Raw genomic sequence first — 16,537 nt, forward strand, 5'->3', positions numbered from 1 at the left:
TTTTGCAGCCTCTCTTAGGCTTAGTTTTCGTTCGTTACATTTGGTTACATTCTAGAATATGGTATTATGAACATTTATTACTTAAAACATTTATTTAAGATTTTAAAAAGCGATTTCTTTTTTGTTGGCCATTATTATTAGCCCGTTTGGGCTGTTTTACACTTCATAGCTTTTTATTATGGATGTCTGTACGCGGAAAGATTCCAGTTTTTGGCTGTCGCGGGGGAGGAGCCCAATTTTAGGAGGTTTCGCACGGTAGTGCACTGTGCACGCATCATAGGTATTTACACAGCGCGCTGTGCATTGCCGCTGCCAAGGTATGCTTTTGCTTCTCCTTTTACTACCTTTGATATCCCCCTTGTCTAGGCGGGCCGACCCATATTGCACTTGCATGCACCAGCGTGTGTGCATTATAATTTTGAATGGGCCAAAATCAAATAATGTGGATCAGGTTGGGAAAAATCCAACCAAAATAAATTTATCAATAAAATATAACCTTTGAAACAAAGACGAATATATGGTCGTGCGTGTCACAAATTTCTCATTTTGAAATCTTTCATTAAAATAAGTTATATCGGGTTTCTTAGTTAACACATATACAATGTTAATGCATATGTATGTACATTACGGTACATTAAGTTTTTTTTTTACAAAAGTATCACAGAGAATATATTCAAGAACTTATATTGAATTTATTTATTAATTTATATTTTTATAGGCTAAAAAAATGGTGTTTATAAATTATAGTGCAAGGTGGGAGTGCAGTCATGCAGTGGGTGTGACTGGGACATTGGTTAGGTCCATGGACTGGGACCTCACAATAGCAACATTTATGCTTGACCTTGTTCATAAGAATAACATAACAAGGTCATGACCAATGCCTATAAGTACAGCGCTATATTGAGCTCCTTGATAATGAGATTCCCGAGAACTACTCCGAAACTCCGATTGACTCCGATTATTAACGATTGACTTCGTCTTTCTTTGCGATCCGGCCGATCTACATTCGAAAAGGTCAAAACCGAGACATTTTCTCGTGCGCCGTTCCGCTTTTGTAAATGCGCGCACTCTTTCAACCGCTCAACGCTGCAACGCTAATGCGGCTAAGTGCCTCGTATGCCTAGACTAGACACGCCTCTTCGGCCTCTTCTTGTCTTCATCTTCTTCGAGACCCTGACCCTATGACTTTTGAGGCTCGAGTCTCGAGTTGATTGTTAAATTCAGTATAAAGTATGTATTAGGTATTCAATATTAAGTCGTTTCCGCCGACTTTGGCCCATTCACGGCCACACAGTCAGTGAACGTATTATGTGTTGCAGATAAATCGACTGGCATTCCGTGACTTCGAGTGTCATTCAATTCAAAGCAACACCATGGACCGCAGAAAGCTATCGTAAGTTTTGCTTCCGAAAATTCTTGGGGGTGCAATTATTATTATTATTATTGATACATATTTATTGACATATGAAGCGTCGTCACGATGTAGTGACTCAACATTGCAACGCGCTCCATTTGCAACTTATTGTTAGGCACACAAAAAAAATAGAAAAAATATATTAAAGAACATAACAAAAATATTACAATTCATGTAGCCGAAAAAACTCTTCTCTGCAATAAAATTTACGGGCATGAACAAAACGCCTTAAACTACTTTCAAAAGTCTTGTATCGAGGCTCCAAGCAAATCGAAACAGGCAATTTGTTATACAAGGCAGCCAAACGCAATCGTCAAAGGGCTCGAATCTGCTTCGAAATTAACAGTGTCTGAGCAGGAACATACAAATCACTCTTTGTCCTTGTCTGATAATGCTTTTGTTTAGTTAAAACTGTCAACTAGCTCTCAATTAACGGATACATATCACTTATCGTAGGTTCCTTACTAACGCTACAGGAGATTTATTTATTTGAATCAATTCAATTTTATTTCCCCCATGTTGTTAAATTGTAGATTTCTATGCAAAATGGTAATCTGTAAACATAATCCAAAATGACAGGACTTCTGGTGACTCGCTGTATCAAGTGTTGGAGCTGCAGAAGACTGCCACTGCTGATGATATAAAGAAAACTTACAGAAAGTTGGCTCTTAAGTACCACCCTGACAAAAACCCTAACAACCCAGAGGCAGCTGACAAGGTATATACCTAATATACATACTTACAATAATCTTGTGCTAATGTGTTTGATTTATTCTTAATATGTTTCAACTTTTAAATTACTTTGAATTTAAGTTTAAGGAGGTGAACAGAGCACATAGTATTCTCAGCGACCTCACCAAGAGAAACATCTATGACAATTATGGATCTCTTGGACTGTACATTGCTGAACAGTTTGGCGAAGAAAATGTCAATGCATACTTCCTGGTCACCTCACCTTGGTGCAAGGTATATATTTTTTTTTTAAATTTTAATAGAGTTTGGTTATTCAGGCTAAAAACAAGCTTTCTCCAAATGAATCCTTGAAGGGGCCAACATAATTTTATTTAAGGACTTCTTATTGACATAGTTAAGTCAAGTCCTTACAACAAATATAAAAATATTTTTGCGATTTGTGAAAGACAATTGGAAATTTTAATCACCATTGTTGTGAAGACTTGATTTGACTATGTCAATAAGGAGTTCTTAAATATGCAGTGGAAATACATACACATATAACTCAAGTTGCAAATGCGCCGCGCCAAATAAATAGAAATGCCCTGGTTTCGTTCTTGTCCTTCAATGCCCGCTCCTGAAAGGACAGAAAGAAGGCCGCCGACATTCTTGCCCTGATTCAAACACTCGGCCAATATATGCGCGGTGAATGAGATGTGGCTCTCTCGCCTGATATCCACAATCACGAGGTGCTGCCGCGAGAGTATGTCGTCCTTCGAAAGGACCGATTCGGCTGCCAACGCGCCGCGGGTGGGGTGCTACTCGTGATTTGTCCACACCTGAAGCCAAAACGACTTGGACACCTCGAGGGGCGCGCGGAAATTGTTTGGGCTCAAATAAAAGTCGGCAACCTGCGTCTCCTCGTCGGCTCAGTCTGTTATTTTTTAATAAAACTTATTGCATCAATTAATTTTTCAGGCTCTCATCACCATCTGCGGCATTGTGACAGGCTGTTACTTCTGTTGTTGCTGTTTCTGTTGTTGTTGCAACTTTTGCTGTGGGAAGTGTAAACCGCGACCTCCTGAGGATTCTGGTGACTACCACACTTTAAACGTGAGTATTGTCAGAGAATAGCTGTGCATGAGCACATATTCTTTTAGGCTTTCTGTATTATAAAGTGTGGTCATGTTTTAACAAATTTGCAAGTACTTTTGAGGAAAGTAGAGGTTTTAAGAAATGGCTGATATCCAGGTAAGTCATCCAGGGCTCTTATTCTTATTATTTATTCTACTCAAGTCTACTCAACTTAAACAAAATTGAATCCTGTAAGAAAGAATGGTTCCATTTTGAATTTATCAACTTCAAATTTTCTTTATTTTGTTAAGCATTAGTTTGCAGTAGCAATTCAGATAATATTTAATACGTATAATTTCATTTCAATTTCAAATATTCTTTATTTTATTAAGTATAAGTTTGCAGTATGTAGCAATAACACTTTTTGAAATAAGTCAAGATAACAAGCATTATTCAAACGGTAAAATTAGTTTAAGTCATAGAATTGGTGTTGAAGTACAAAAGCTTTCACTTCCTTCACAAGTTCTTTGTCATTTTCAAGGGATTTCAAGTTTTTCGGCAGCGCATTGAAAATTCTTGGGATCATATAATCAGGGCTTTCTACAGACTTTTTGAGAGCAATTTCCCTAACCACTAGGTCATTAGCACACAAATTGGTTTGATTATGTCGTGTCACCCTCCTCGTCTCAACACTATCACTATATTCAGATTCAGATTATTATTATTATTATTATTTAATCTTCTCGGTCAATACAAAAATTTTAAATTGGAAAAAAGAGAAGAAAGGGTTTACAACTAGCAGATGTCTGCTAAAACGCCCGACATCAAAAGAGACACGGCCGCCGCGGTAAACCCACACTATCGGAAAAAAAAAGAACGATATCACAAACATTTTAAAATCTTAACTCTTGCATTACTGCCACAAATGCTCCTTGCAGAGGGAGGGAAAATTGCTTGAGGGGCAGTTTTTAAGGGCAGGTGGCAGGTCGTTCCAAGGCTTGACTATCCTGAAGGAGAAAGCGCCGCGACCGAACTTGTTGTTGGCCGAGGGTGGCTGGAGGCGGGGGTCCTGTATGTCCCAACTTTGGCCCCGTAGTTTAAGGGGGCAGCTCCTCTGAGTCCTTTGGCAAACCTGTTCTTCGAAAAACTCGGAGATACGGGAGAAAAGTGTAAATATCTGAGGAACAGATATTTTACTTCGTGTTTTGCCTTACCTGATGACGCAGCTCATTAAACTCATAGGCCCAAGTAGGAAGCAAAAGTGTTTCCAAATTAAACCTTTTCGCCGAGCTGGAGCTGTATACGGGTAAAAATTATCAAAGGGTCACACATATGCTTTACATGCAATTTTAAACCAGGAATTGTACAATTTTTTAATGCAGAATGCAGGCAATTCCACTGATCCGCGATTCGAAAAGAAAAACTTTTTGACCGAGCTCTGTGCGCACTTTTGGGAGAATTAAACGGTGCTCGCCGCCACTATTTCTCATCACTCGGCCGGTGGTGATTCTAGCCTTTGCGTCCATGTCAGTCTCGCCTCTGGTGCATTTCTTGAAAATCATCAAGTCATTCAACTTAAGCTGCTGCTGTACCAAATTCCAAATTTTTTCAGTTTTGCAAGCAGTATTTCGGGATAGATCCTCCATAGAAACAGGGTAACTCCACAAGAAGGCGACTACTTCTCACCACAGACAGATAATCCCTTATTCTCAACAAAAATATTTGGGATTAATAATTATTCTTGTTTGAGAGGTGTGCATTGACATTAACAAAGACTTGTTCGAATTCATTCTTGTTAAGTAATCAAGTAATCATCACTCTAATATTTCAACATATCAGAGTTTGTTTGCACTATTTCAATACAAAAATTGTAAATTTAAATTTAAAAAATAAATAAATAAAAAATCGTTAATTTGAAAAACTAAAAAAAAAAAAAAAATATAAATAGAGCCAAAAAATTGGGCGTCTAAATACGAATATTTTTAAGCCCTTGCAGTTGACCTTCAGCCAAAAAAACTATTCTCTGTAGTCTTTGTTTTTATTTCAATAATTCTGTTAGCAATCACGTCAGTAGAGGCTGTTATAATTTTATTGTTATAGAGGGAGCCTCCATCAGGCCCAGAAAATGTTGTGTTCCAGCAACCTACGACCATAAAGGTATTTTATTTCATTTTTTTTCTGATGTAAGTATTTAAAACACATTTTAAATGTATTTATCACTCATTAGCAACAAACAAATTGAAGATATTTAAACGTGTCTGGAATTATTGTAAACATTCAAAGAGAAAAGTTCAAATTATAAAATTATAAATCTGTTGTTCAGGAGGACTACAGCGATGTTGAGGAAAGAGCAAAAGCCACTGATGGCAATCCCACCGTCACCTCGCAGCCAATGGCCAGTGGAGGGGTCCATAACATGAGCGCGGGGCCAACTGCATATGCTATGCCCCCACCGTCTTCTGCCCCATCCGAAGCAACCTCCCTTAACCCTGCAGACAAGATCACTTATACTCCAGGTACCTACCCACAGTGATTAATCCATCTAATTATCTTAATTCAGCCAAAAAATGGACTGTCTAAAAAAGTTAATTTTGAATAGCGTAAAAATATCCTATCAAAATTAAAACCAGTCAACCACAAATAATAATGTTTTGAATATCAAAAATCACATTTGAACATTGAAATTTTGCTTTCCCTCCATTCAAATCAAACATGGCTGATCGGAGCGATTCCTTTGTTGCTACAATGAGGTCGCGATTGTTGACTCAATACTCTCTCCGATCAGCCATCTTTAATGACGACTTCGTATCGCTAATGCCACTGATTGAAGAAAAAATTAATTGATGTATAATAGTAATTGAATAGATACAAATTGATTACCATCTTATGATAAGTGGTTTTTAAACAAAAAGTCAGATTGAAATATTCCCTACTGCAACATGTGCTTCTTGTCCAACAGCATCCACGTGGTTTCTGATTCGAAAAACTTAGATTGTAGAAAAGCTCTATGACAGAATACATTATTGTTGTTTATTTTTCCTTGTAAAAATTGTTAAGATTAGATTAGATAAAAGTTTATTGCATTAGACAATTGTAATACATCTACTATTTATCTTAACAACAAGTCGTTATTTCTAAGTACAAAATATCAAATGCTATTATCTCAAAACAACTCTCTATATTCATAATACAAATACTTGAAATTGAAATTGGCGCTACCAGTTTCGGTGACGTTCTGCGACCCTATTTCATGAGCAAGATAGAACAAAAAATCGACAAAAAATTGAAAAACATTTCAACATTTTAACATAAAAATTAAAATCATAAACAAAAAGTTCAAGTACCAACCTTTTTCATGAGAAAACGCGCTGCTTGCTGACTAATACAAGATGATCTTATGCGGAAAAAATGTGACTCTAGCTAAGACAGATTCATTGGGTGGGGCGGCCAACCACTGGTGCGCGAAATGACGTCAGGCACATTCTTCGTTTTCGAGAAAAAGCTATCATCTATCATAAAAGACATCCACCTTTGGTCAAATTGGTGGCTCGGTTGGCTTATTAAATTATTAACGCCATCGCCATTGATTGATTTTTTTCCGAATTTAATATCTGTTGCATCTGACCAGGCCAAGAATGGGCAAATTCAGTCGCGTTTTGAGCTATTTGAAAACCGTTGCTGTCCGTCCCAAATGTGGCCGGATCATAAGTTTTTGAAATCGCCCTTTTACGCGCGTCAAATCTGAAATAAATGAGTCTTTTTGTCTCCCCAATGTAAACTGAAGAGCAATCGGTGCACTGCACGCGGTATAAACAAATACACAGAGCAGGTCTACCTTTTGGTTTTGCATGCATTTATTTATTTATTCTCCATTCATGGTACATACAACGCAAAAAAAGTACACTGTACAAAAAAACGTGGGTGTGTATGATTTTTGATCTTCACGATTGGGGAGATGCTTTCCGTTGATAAAATTCAGAGCTCGATTTTTAACTCGCTTGAGATTTCCAATCGCGCACTGCGCTCACGCATGCCAGGTTGGCGCGCCGTAAAATAAAGTCGACTTCACTAAAGTAAGGTACGCCACCCGTTTTTCACGTGGAGTGCAATCGTGCAGATTTCACACGAATCCCAATTTTTTTGCTGCTTTTGCGCGCACCACAACCGGTGAAAAAAATTTAATTGTACATTATATTTTTGATTCGAAGAGTAAAAGAGCATGAATTAATAATTTCTGCTCTCCCAACTCCAAATTTATGGCTCTAGTTTCTTACCGAAACTCAAAAGGAATTTCAATTTTTTCAAACCGCAAAGTTTTTGCCAACATTATGGCCCTCCACGCAACCCCTCTTAACGCCCAAATCCAGCCGCCAGCTGATAATTTTAAAAATTAAAATTTCCTTACACGTTTTTTTCTTAACCAAGTGTCAGTCAAAATTATACTATAAATATTATTTATTTGTTTTTATTGGACCAGAAAATCCTTGAATGCCATAATTTTCTGGGGAGCAACAAGCCCTTGTACATTCTGCTCTGCAAAGGTTTTTTACGTTTCAAAATTAAAATCTTTTGTAGGGTCCCGAATCTTTTGTTTAATTTATTCTCCGCAACCATTGAAAAAGGCAATTAAGAGAACTTATAAGGTTGGGCTTAACTAAAGCGAGAATATGCAGAATATGCCTTATTGAAGTACATGACAGTTATGCTACAAATATCATGCCGTTTTCAATTGTTTATTATTATTAAAATTGATATTTATTGACTTATGAGGCGTCACCACGATGTAATTACTCATTACGACGCGCCCCATTTGCAACATAGTACAATAAATGTAAAAAAAGAGAGTAAAAAACAACAAAACAAAAAAATTACAATACATCAATTAGTTAAAAAACTCTTCTTTGCTGTAAAATTTATGCATATGTACAAAACGCCTTAAACTATTTTCAAATGTCAAAAGTCTTGTACCAAGGCTCCAAGCGAATCGAAACAGGTAATTTGTTATACAAAGCAGCCAAACAAGTCAAAGGGTTTTGCTTTGAAATTAACAAAGTCTGGGCAGGAACATAAAATCACTTTTTGCCCTTGTCTGATAATCATGAACTGCACTTGATTTTTTAAAATAGTGCGGATATTTACGAACAAATTTACATGATTCAAAGAGATAAATGGAAAAAAACAGGAAGGAAGTCAAACCGAGCGAAAAATGGCTTCGCAGAACAAAGTGGCTCCGTACTGCGCCAATAGCGCTAACCCGCCAGAGCTATCACCACTTTTTTCTGCGCCAAAGAAAACTCGCCCAACGCTTGATTTGACCCACCCCAAATTACAATGCCATAATTCTTGATTGACTGACTGATGCAAAATAAACGATTCTCAAATACTTCTCATCAACAGAGATCTTCATATTGTTGATCAAAAATACTGCACTATTTAATTTGCTAACAACAAGGGCACAGGCCGACAAGACTTTGTCTTGGCCTGACCCTAAAAAAAAAAAAATAATAATAAAGAATAATAATAATAATAATAATAATAATCTGAATGCTTAGGTTCATGCGCCAGATACAAGGCATACAAGCCCAAAAATTTTGTCACATCCGATTCAGTCAAATTGTCACCATTCAGAGTCAAATTAAACAATTATGTTGTAGCATTAGGGTGACGGAAACGGAAAATTACGAATTTGCTCGCATTCAGCTTGAGGAAATTATTATTATTATTATAAAATTCTGTTTTTTTTTTTTTATAAGTTATTTCATTTCATTTTCATTTTTTTTATTCTCTCGCAACAAGTCAATACAAAAAATAATGGAAAAGTCACATTAGGAGAGAATTGGCAGCCAGTTCTAGTAAACAACTTACTAAAACTCATAGGCCTATTTTGGAAGCATAAGTGTTTCCAAATACTAACCGAGCAGGAATCGTAAACGGGAAAAAAATTTTATCAAAGTGTCACACATATGCTTTACATGCAATTTTAAACTCAGGAATCGTACAATTTTTTAACGCATAAGGCAGGCAATTCCACTGATCCGCAATTCAAGAAGGAAAAACTTTGTCGACCGAGCTCTGTGCACACTTTTGGGAGAATTACACGGTTCTCGCCGCCACTATTTCTCATCACTCTGCCGGTGGTGATTCTCGCCTTTGCGTTTATGTCAGTCTCACCACTGGTGCATTTCTTGAAAAAAAATCAAGTCATTGAACCTCAGCTGCTGCTGCACCGACAGCATCCCATGTTCGGCAGTGTCAGGGATGTTCCGCCTGTACACAAACCTGAGGGCTCTTTTTTGCACTCGCTCGAATTTGTTGAATATTAATATCGATTGAGAGGTACCACGCGGGGGTGCCATAGAACAGGAGCGGTTTCACCATCGTCTGGTAGGCCAACTTTTTCACGCGCGGCGTTCAACCGTGCAGATTGCGCGCCGCGAACGAGAGCTTCTTTGCTGCTTTGCCGCGCGCGATGTCCGTGTGTTTGCTCCACCGCAGGTCTTTGGACACTTGGACGCCAAGGAGGCGCTCGTCGGAGACGTACTCGAGGGTGGAGGCGCCGATTTTGTAGACGTCGTGCCGACGTGTCCGGGCACGCGTCACGTCCATCACGGGGCACTTGGTTGGGTTCAGGGACATGCCGTTTTTGTCGCACCACGCCCGGACACTGTCCAGGTCGGCCTGCAGCATGGCGACGTCCGAGAGGCTCCGAATTTCGCGCCAGAGGGTGGCGTCGTCTGCGTACTGTACCAGTTCAGAGTCAATGTTGGCGGGCAAGTCGGCGACATAAATCTTAAACAGCAGCGGCCCCAGGACGCTGCCGTGGATTACTCCGGACAGGACACTTTCAGGTTCAGAATCAGAATAATTGTTATTTCGTTAAATTATCAACGCATTGACAAATTTTGAAATACCTCATTTGCATATCAATAAATTTGTACATTTCATATTTACAGATGAAAAATTCATTCATGTCATAGAACTGATATTTATATACAATTTCTCTAATTTTATAAATGAACTCATTTTTATCTTCAATAATTTTTTCGATTTTTTTATTTTATTTTTAAAAAAGGCGACCGGCTCGAAGCGTCGAAATATCATCCCATCGCGAATTTGACTACTTTTTCAAAAGTTCTTGAAATTTGTTTCATCCTGCATAGCCGTCGGATTGCTTTTGAATTATGCGGACGATTCGTCGTCTCTCGTTTTTGCCCGGACGACGTATGCATTATTGCAGGAGGCGCAGTTGGCGGCAAATTAAAGTCGGGTTTTTGCCGTGACAATTTTTTGACGCTAAATCAGACCAAGACGGTGGTGCTTAATTTTCAACTCAGGCTAGATCGCGATAATTTTACTTTGACTTTGAATGGTGAAAATTTGACCGAGTCGGACGTGACAAAATTTTTGGGATTGTGTCTTGCGCATAATCTGAAGTGGACTGAGCATTTAGATTATGTGGTTGGAAAATTAAATAATGCAGTTTTTTTAATTAACAATTTGATGCGTTCTGTTGATGTGAAATATTTGAAAATGGTTTACTTCACTTATTGTCAGTTTATTATGAGTTTCGGCATTGTAATTTGGGGTGGGTCGAATAAGGCGATGGACGACTGACGAGGTTTTTCTGGCGCAGTAAAAAGTGGTGAGAGCTCTTGCGGGTGAGCGCTATTGGCGCAGTACGGAGCCGCTTTGTTCTGCGCGGCCGCTTTTCGCTAGATTCGACTTTCTGCCTGTGTTTTCAATTTACCTCTTCGAATCGTGTAAATTTGTTCGTTAATATCCGCACCATTTTCAAAAAACAAGTGAAGTTCATAATTATCAGACACGGGCAAAAAGGGATTTGTATGTTCCTGCTCAGACTTTGTTAATTTCTAAGCAGAACCCTTAGACTTGTTTAGCTGCTTTGTATAACAAATTGCCTGTTTCGATTCGCTTAGAGCCTCGATACAAGATTTTTGAAAGTAGTTTGAGGCGATTTGTTCATTCACATAAATTTTATAGCAAAGAAGAGTTTTTTCAACTAATTGATACATTGTAATTTTGTTTTTTTTTTTGTTTTTTTAATCTCTATTTTCTACTTGTTTTGTACTATGTTGCAAATGGGGCGCGTCGTAATGAGTAATTACATCGTGGTGACGCCTCATACGTCAATAAAGATCAATAATAATACTTGCTAATTTTTTTGCGGAAAATGATTTAATTCCTGCTAGTCAGCATGGTTCCGTTCGCGGGAAGTGTACGGCGTCGGCATTGTTTGAGTTTTCTACTGAATTGCTTGATGCTCTAGAACGTCGGCAAAAGTCGATTGGGCTTTTTTATGATCTTTCAAATGCGTTCGGAACCGTGTGGGTTCCCCTTGTATTGCGGAAATTTGAGCGTTGCTGAGTGCGCGGCGTTGCATTGGACTGGTTTCGATCTGCTCTTACCGGCAGGTCGCAGCGAGTTCGATTGCGAGTGTTGGATGGGAATCATGAGCGAGACTTTTTTCCGAAGAGTTGGATGTTGTGCGCGGCACTCCGCAGGGAGGAATTATTTCCCCTTTCACTTTCATTGGGTCGGTTTATGATATGTTTTGCTTTTCGACGGATCGCAGGCTTGTAAATTTCGCGGATGAACGAGCGAGTTGGTAGAAGGTGGAACTGTTCATGCTTTAATCGGTGCGGCGAGGTTGGCTGGGAAAATTTTGTCTTGATAATTGCCTCCAACTAAATGCGAGTAAATCTGTAATTTTGCGTTTCCGGCACCCTAATGCGACTTTATTTTCTGACTCGCCCCTTGTCTATGTTAATGGCCATACATGGGTGCGCTCAACAATTTGGCGCTCGCGCTCGCGATCACTGGCAACAGTGCGCTCAAGATTTTTAAAATGTTGCGCTCGCGCTCAAATTTTTAAAAAGTCTTGCGCTCACACTTTGCGCTCAAAAATATTTTTACCCGAAGAAAAAGTGCGACTTTTTAGACAATTTTTTAATATAAAAAAAATCCATTGGCAATTGTAAATGATAAAGTTGAAGTAAAATTACCAAAATTGGGATCAGTTTTGAAATTTTTGGTATCAAAACACTGTTTTTCGTTACAATTTTTGATCAAATTCGGGAATTTTTACTTTTGGTTTGAGCGCAATTGAGCGCTGCGCTCAGCGACCAATGCGCTCGCGCTCACGATTTAGAAAATCGTGCGATCGCGCTCTGCGCTCGCGCTCATGAGCGCAGATCGTAGAGCGCAAAGTGCGCTCTGCCCATGTATGTTAATGGCAAATCTGTTTGTGTTGCCCAAATGACAAAATCTCTTGGGTAGTATGTCATTTAATTAATTTAAAGTGGACAGAGCATGCGGATTACGTTGTGGGCAAGTTGCATAGAGCTGTTTTACTGATAAATAATTTGTTGAAGTTGGTTAGCGAAAAGCACTTGCTCATAGTTTATTACGTTTATGCGTTCTCCATTATGCAGTATGGCATTGTAATTTGGGGTGGATCGGAGCAGGCAAGAGATCTTGTGTTTACGGCATAAAAACGCCTTGTTCGTGCAATGGCTGGCGAGCGGTATTGCCCTGGTCCGGCGCCTGTTTGTTCGGCGCGGCCTCTTTTTAAAAAATTTGGATGCTTTGCCACTGCTTTCCATTTACTTAATAGAGGCTTGTAAATTTGTGCGTAAATACCCTCAGTATTTTGTGAAAACGCGAGATATGCATGCCTATGAGACGCGCGAGAAGTTTGAGTTGTACGTGCCGGTCCAGACGTGTGCTATTTCGAGGCAAAATCCGCTCATTTGCTTGTCGCGCTTGTATAATAATTCGCCTGTATCTATTCGATTGGAGTAGAGATTCCCTCAGTTTGTGGGCTTGTTAAAAAAGTTTGTTAGTTTTCACAAGTTCTATATTGAGAAGGAGTATGTAAATTAAAAAAATAACTTGTAAATATGTTAATTTCTTTTTCCCTGCTGTATATTTCATTAGACAAAATTGTAAATGGGTGGGTCGCACGGGACACATTATATGTGATTACATTCCATAATACAATAAAGAAACAATAATAATATCGTTCTTTTTTTTTTTCGATAGTGTGGGTTTACCGCGGCGGCCGTGTCTGTTTTGATGTCGGGCGTTTTAGCAGACATCTGCTAGTTGTAAACCCTTCTCTTTTTTTCTCAAATTTAAAAATTTTTGTACAGACCGAGAAGAATAAATAACAACGTGGACGAATAATAATCTATTGCAAGAGAGTTGAATATGCTAGCTATCATTGCTACAGGGTTTTGGTTTAACACATCTAAATGATTTTCTATCTCAACATAGAGATCTTTATCACAACGTTTATGAATTGCACTTTTTGTTTTTGGACTTATACAGTTTGGTACCTCAGACTTTTTTCTAAATTTTTCAGGATACTTAACAAAAAATTTCATACATTCCAATAAAACAGAGAGAGTAAACAGTTAAAATTCCATATTTATTAAACAGCGGCCTACATGTATCAAGAGCACCATTACTCCTCCAATACTTGAGCCCAGCCTTCGCTCGGACAACTTGATTTTGAGCAATATTACGCCCCATATTACAATTGAATACAAAATTTGGCTTTGGGCATATGAATAATATGTAAGTTTGAGGGAACTCTCGGACACAGTTCTGATTTTGCTCTTCCGTAGGTTTTGGCCCAGTCCAAGAAGATAGCGTGTACTTTAGTCCCGCTTTTTTTGTTCAGTCTGCTGGCCCAACTGTCAAAGGTCTTGCACAGTAGGGTGGTGCACGACCTTTTTTGTCTACACCCATGCTGGCAGTTGGGAATAATTTTGCTATCGTTTATAAAATTTTCAACCCTGTCTCGCACGCACCTTTCTAATATTTTTCCGACTAATGAAGTTACTCTTATGGGGCGATAATTATCAAGGCAGCACTTTTTGCCATTCTTGAAAATAGGAGTAACTGCGGCCGTTTTCCACCCCTCTGGAAGTGCACCCTGCGGAAGGGAAAGATTGAAAATTAGAGCGAGGCTGGGGGCGAGAGAGGCGGCACATTAATTTAGCACAATCGCGGGCACGTTGTCGGGGCCGGTCGCTGCATTTGTTTTTATTTGCCGCAGAAGGGAGCAGACACTCGCTACGCTAACAGAAAAGTCACATAACACTGGGGCCGCCGCGCCGGCAGGTGATCGGCGCATGAAAGGGAAATAGTTTTGCACACAGTGTTTAAATTCTTGAGAAATGCACGGCCGAACGCGGAGGCGACTAACTCGGGCTTTGACACTTTCTCGCCACCAATTTAAAACACTGCAGCTGCAGGCGAAACCGGCGGCCAGTTTATATGCAGTAGTGCCAACCCAAAAATCATAGTCTGGAATATACTAGATAAATACCATGCTTTTTAAACTTGAATGAATGTAGAATGTTAAATTTACTTAAATTAAGACTTATCCTAAAGATTGTTCTTAATATTTTTTATAAAGTTGAAAACAAATCTGTTGAATTGAATATACTGAATTTCATCAAAATTGGAGGACCCATGCCAAGAGCGTGTCTATAATAAAAACTGCATAGTATATATCTCACTGCCAATTTCATCTTATTTGCATTCTTTAATTTTTAGGCTTATCTGAAAGGGGATCTCCGTCACACCAGGCCCAGCAATGGTAAAATCGTCGTGTGTAGTTTAAATTTAAATATTATTCATAATTATTAATTAATCTATTCAACTACCATTTCACTTTTAGTCTGCATGAATTCCTACTTCATTTTACTAATGAGTTACTTGTGATTGATTTGTGCTGTATGCAAACTGCAACTTGATATTTTTTATCTGCGGCTGGTGCTTAAAATTAATTTATTATTCGGGGATTGGGATCTGGAAAAATTATTAGTTTGCTGACACTGATTATGTCCTCCAAAATTTTATAGGGATCAAAATTTAACGGAATTTTCTTGTTAATTTTTGCGCCATGATATTAAAGGTATTTTTTTTTATCAATTTAAGCTAATTAAATAGTCATGTAACTTGTAATTTGCATTTGCAGATTGCAGGGGTGGCAACGATGTGAGTTTGCGCTTTGCGTCTTTGGATGATATTTTTTTCCATAAAATTCACATTCCTACATTTCTCATGAAATGATTTTATTTGATACTTTGGAGCAGTTATATAATACATATTATGTATTTTTTTTAAGAACAAACGGCACTGAGTGCATTTGGTCAATGCGCTCTTGGTTCTGAATGCATTTGATAAAAAAAAATTGCATGTCCAAATGTATGGATGTGAAGTAAACTACATAACACTTTTCAGTGTGTCCAGTCCAAAAGCCTAGGCCAAAAACTTATTTAAGCAGCTTTACTCAATACGTATTTCAAAAAATTGTAGCAATTAAAAATGAGAGTATTTAGGAGATTAACGGTATAGAGGAAACTTCAAAATAGCCTAAAGAATTAGAAATAAATTAAAAAAAAAAATTTAATTTACAATATTCTTGTGAAAAGTCATTAATTTATCAATTTTGTAATACTGAATTGAAAAATTCTGTAAAGCAAAATTTCACATTGCCATCTAGTGATGCGAATAAAGTTGATCGCATGCTTGTTCGCAAAGAGAACCAAAATTATGAGATTGCCATAGTAAAAATGTTGACAAATAAAAGACAATTAATAACATATTTTGTTATTATTATTGTTTATTCTTCACACATCGCAAGTCATGGAAAAGAAAACTACAAAATTTGAAGAAACGGCATCACCTTTGGCAAATAGGTTGCTAAAACGCAGGGTCTCAATAGAGGTCAGCGCCAAGATGGTGCGCAAGCCATTTTGTTATTTGGTGTAAATTGAAAATTCCACGAAAAGGGCAGAAATGAAATTTATATTGTTAATATTGTTACTATTATTATGCCGACAGTACTAGATAATCATTCAAATTGATGTTCTGGAAACCATGAAATAATATATTGTGTATCCTACTTGACTATTGAGTTCCCAATAACTGCTCCATGGTATGTTTATTTCGGTAATCGGTATTAAAAAGAAACATTCTCCACCCATTTTGTCAGCCCGTTTTGCAAGATGGTTATTATTATAACAAACCAATATTTTAAAACCAAACTATTATTATTATTTATTCTTCTCGGTCTGTACAAAAAATTTTAAATTGGAGAAAAAAAAGAGAAGAAAGGGTTTACAACTAGCAGATTATAATTGTATTAAAAAAAAACCTGCACCCTTTTTTGCTTTTGAATTGTGTAACAAATATATTCCTTACACCTGAATGATATGTCTAATTATATTAAAAATTTATAACACCTCATAAGGTACTATAATGATTCAAATTCAATATATTATAGGTTATTCTATACACAATTATGTATGAGCACTCCATTGTTAACTTTGAATAAAATTC

General features: G+C 37.8%; 1 protein-coding gene across 4 annotated transcripts; it reads left to right on the forward strand.

The window, feature by feature from the left end:
* Nucleotides 1-819: 819 nt before the first annotated feature.
* Nucleotides 820-16,113, forward strand: LOC132204856 (dnaJ homolog subfamily C member 5). Of its 4 annotated transcripts, XM_059633695.1 has the most exons (9): nt 839-1,230; nt 1,320-1,393; nt 1,994-2,132; nt 2,228-2,380; nt 3,065-3,199; nt 5,261-5,317; nt 5,484-5,676; nt 14,747-14,789; nt 15,171-16,113. In XM_059633695.1, coding segments are annotated over exons 2-9 (741 nt in total). In that variant the 5' UTR covers nt 839-1,230; nt 1,320-1,373; the 3' UTR covers nt 15,172-16,113. The 4 variants fall into 4 exon arrangements, with proteins under 4 accessions (XP_059489679.1, XP_059489677.1, XP_059489678.1 ...); XM_059633694.1 differs by having other exon boundaries at nt 830-1,241; nt 14,747-16,113; XM_059633693.1 differs by having other exon boundaries at nt 1,096-1,230; nt 14,747-16,113.
* The last annotated feature ends 424 nt before the right edge of the window (nt 16,114-16,537 follow it).

The sequence above is a fragment of the Neocloeon triangulifer genome, unplaced genomic scaffold, assembly GCF_031216515.1.
Source record: "Neocloeon triangulifer isolate White Clay Creek 2 clone unplaced genomic scaffold, ASM3121651v1 ptg000022l, whole genome shotgun sequence".
NCBI lineage: Eukaryota > Metazoa > Arthropoda > Insecta > Ephemeroptera > Baetidae > Neocloeon > Neocloeon triangulifer.

Bases quoted from the DNA above. Each gene is read 5' to 3' on its own strand.
- LOC132204856 (XM_059633694.1), top strand. From the start codon at position 1,374: ATGGACCGCAGAAAGCTATC. The intron at 2,133-2,227 runs GTATATACCTAA...TTTGAATTTAAG, and splicing joins ACCCAGAGGCAGCTGACAAG to TTTAAGGAGGTGAACAGAGC. The intron at 2,381-3,064 runs GTATATATTTTT...TTAATTTTTCAG, and splicing joins TCACCTCACCTTGGTGCAAG to GCTCTCATCACCATCTGCGG.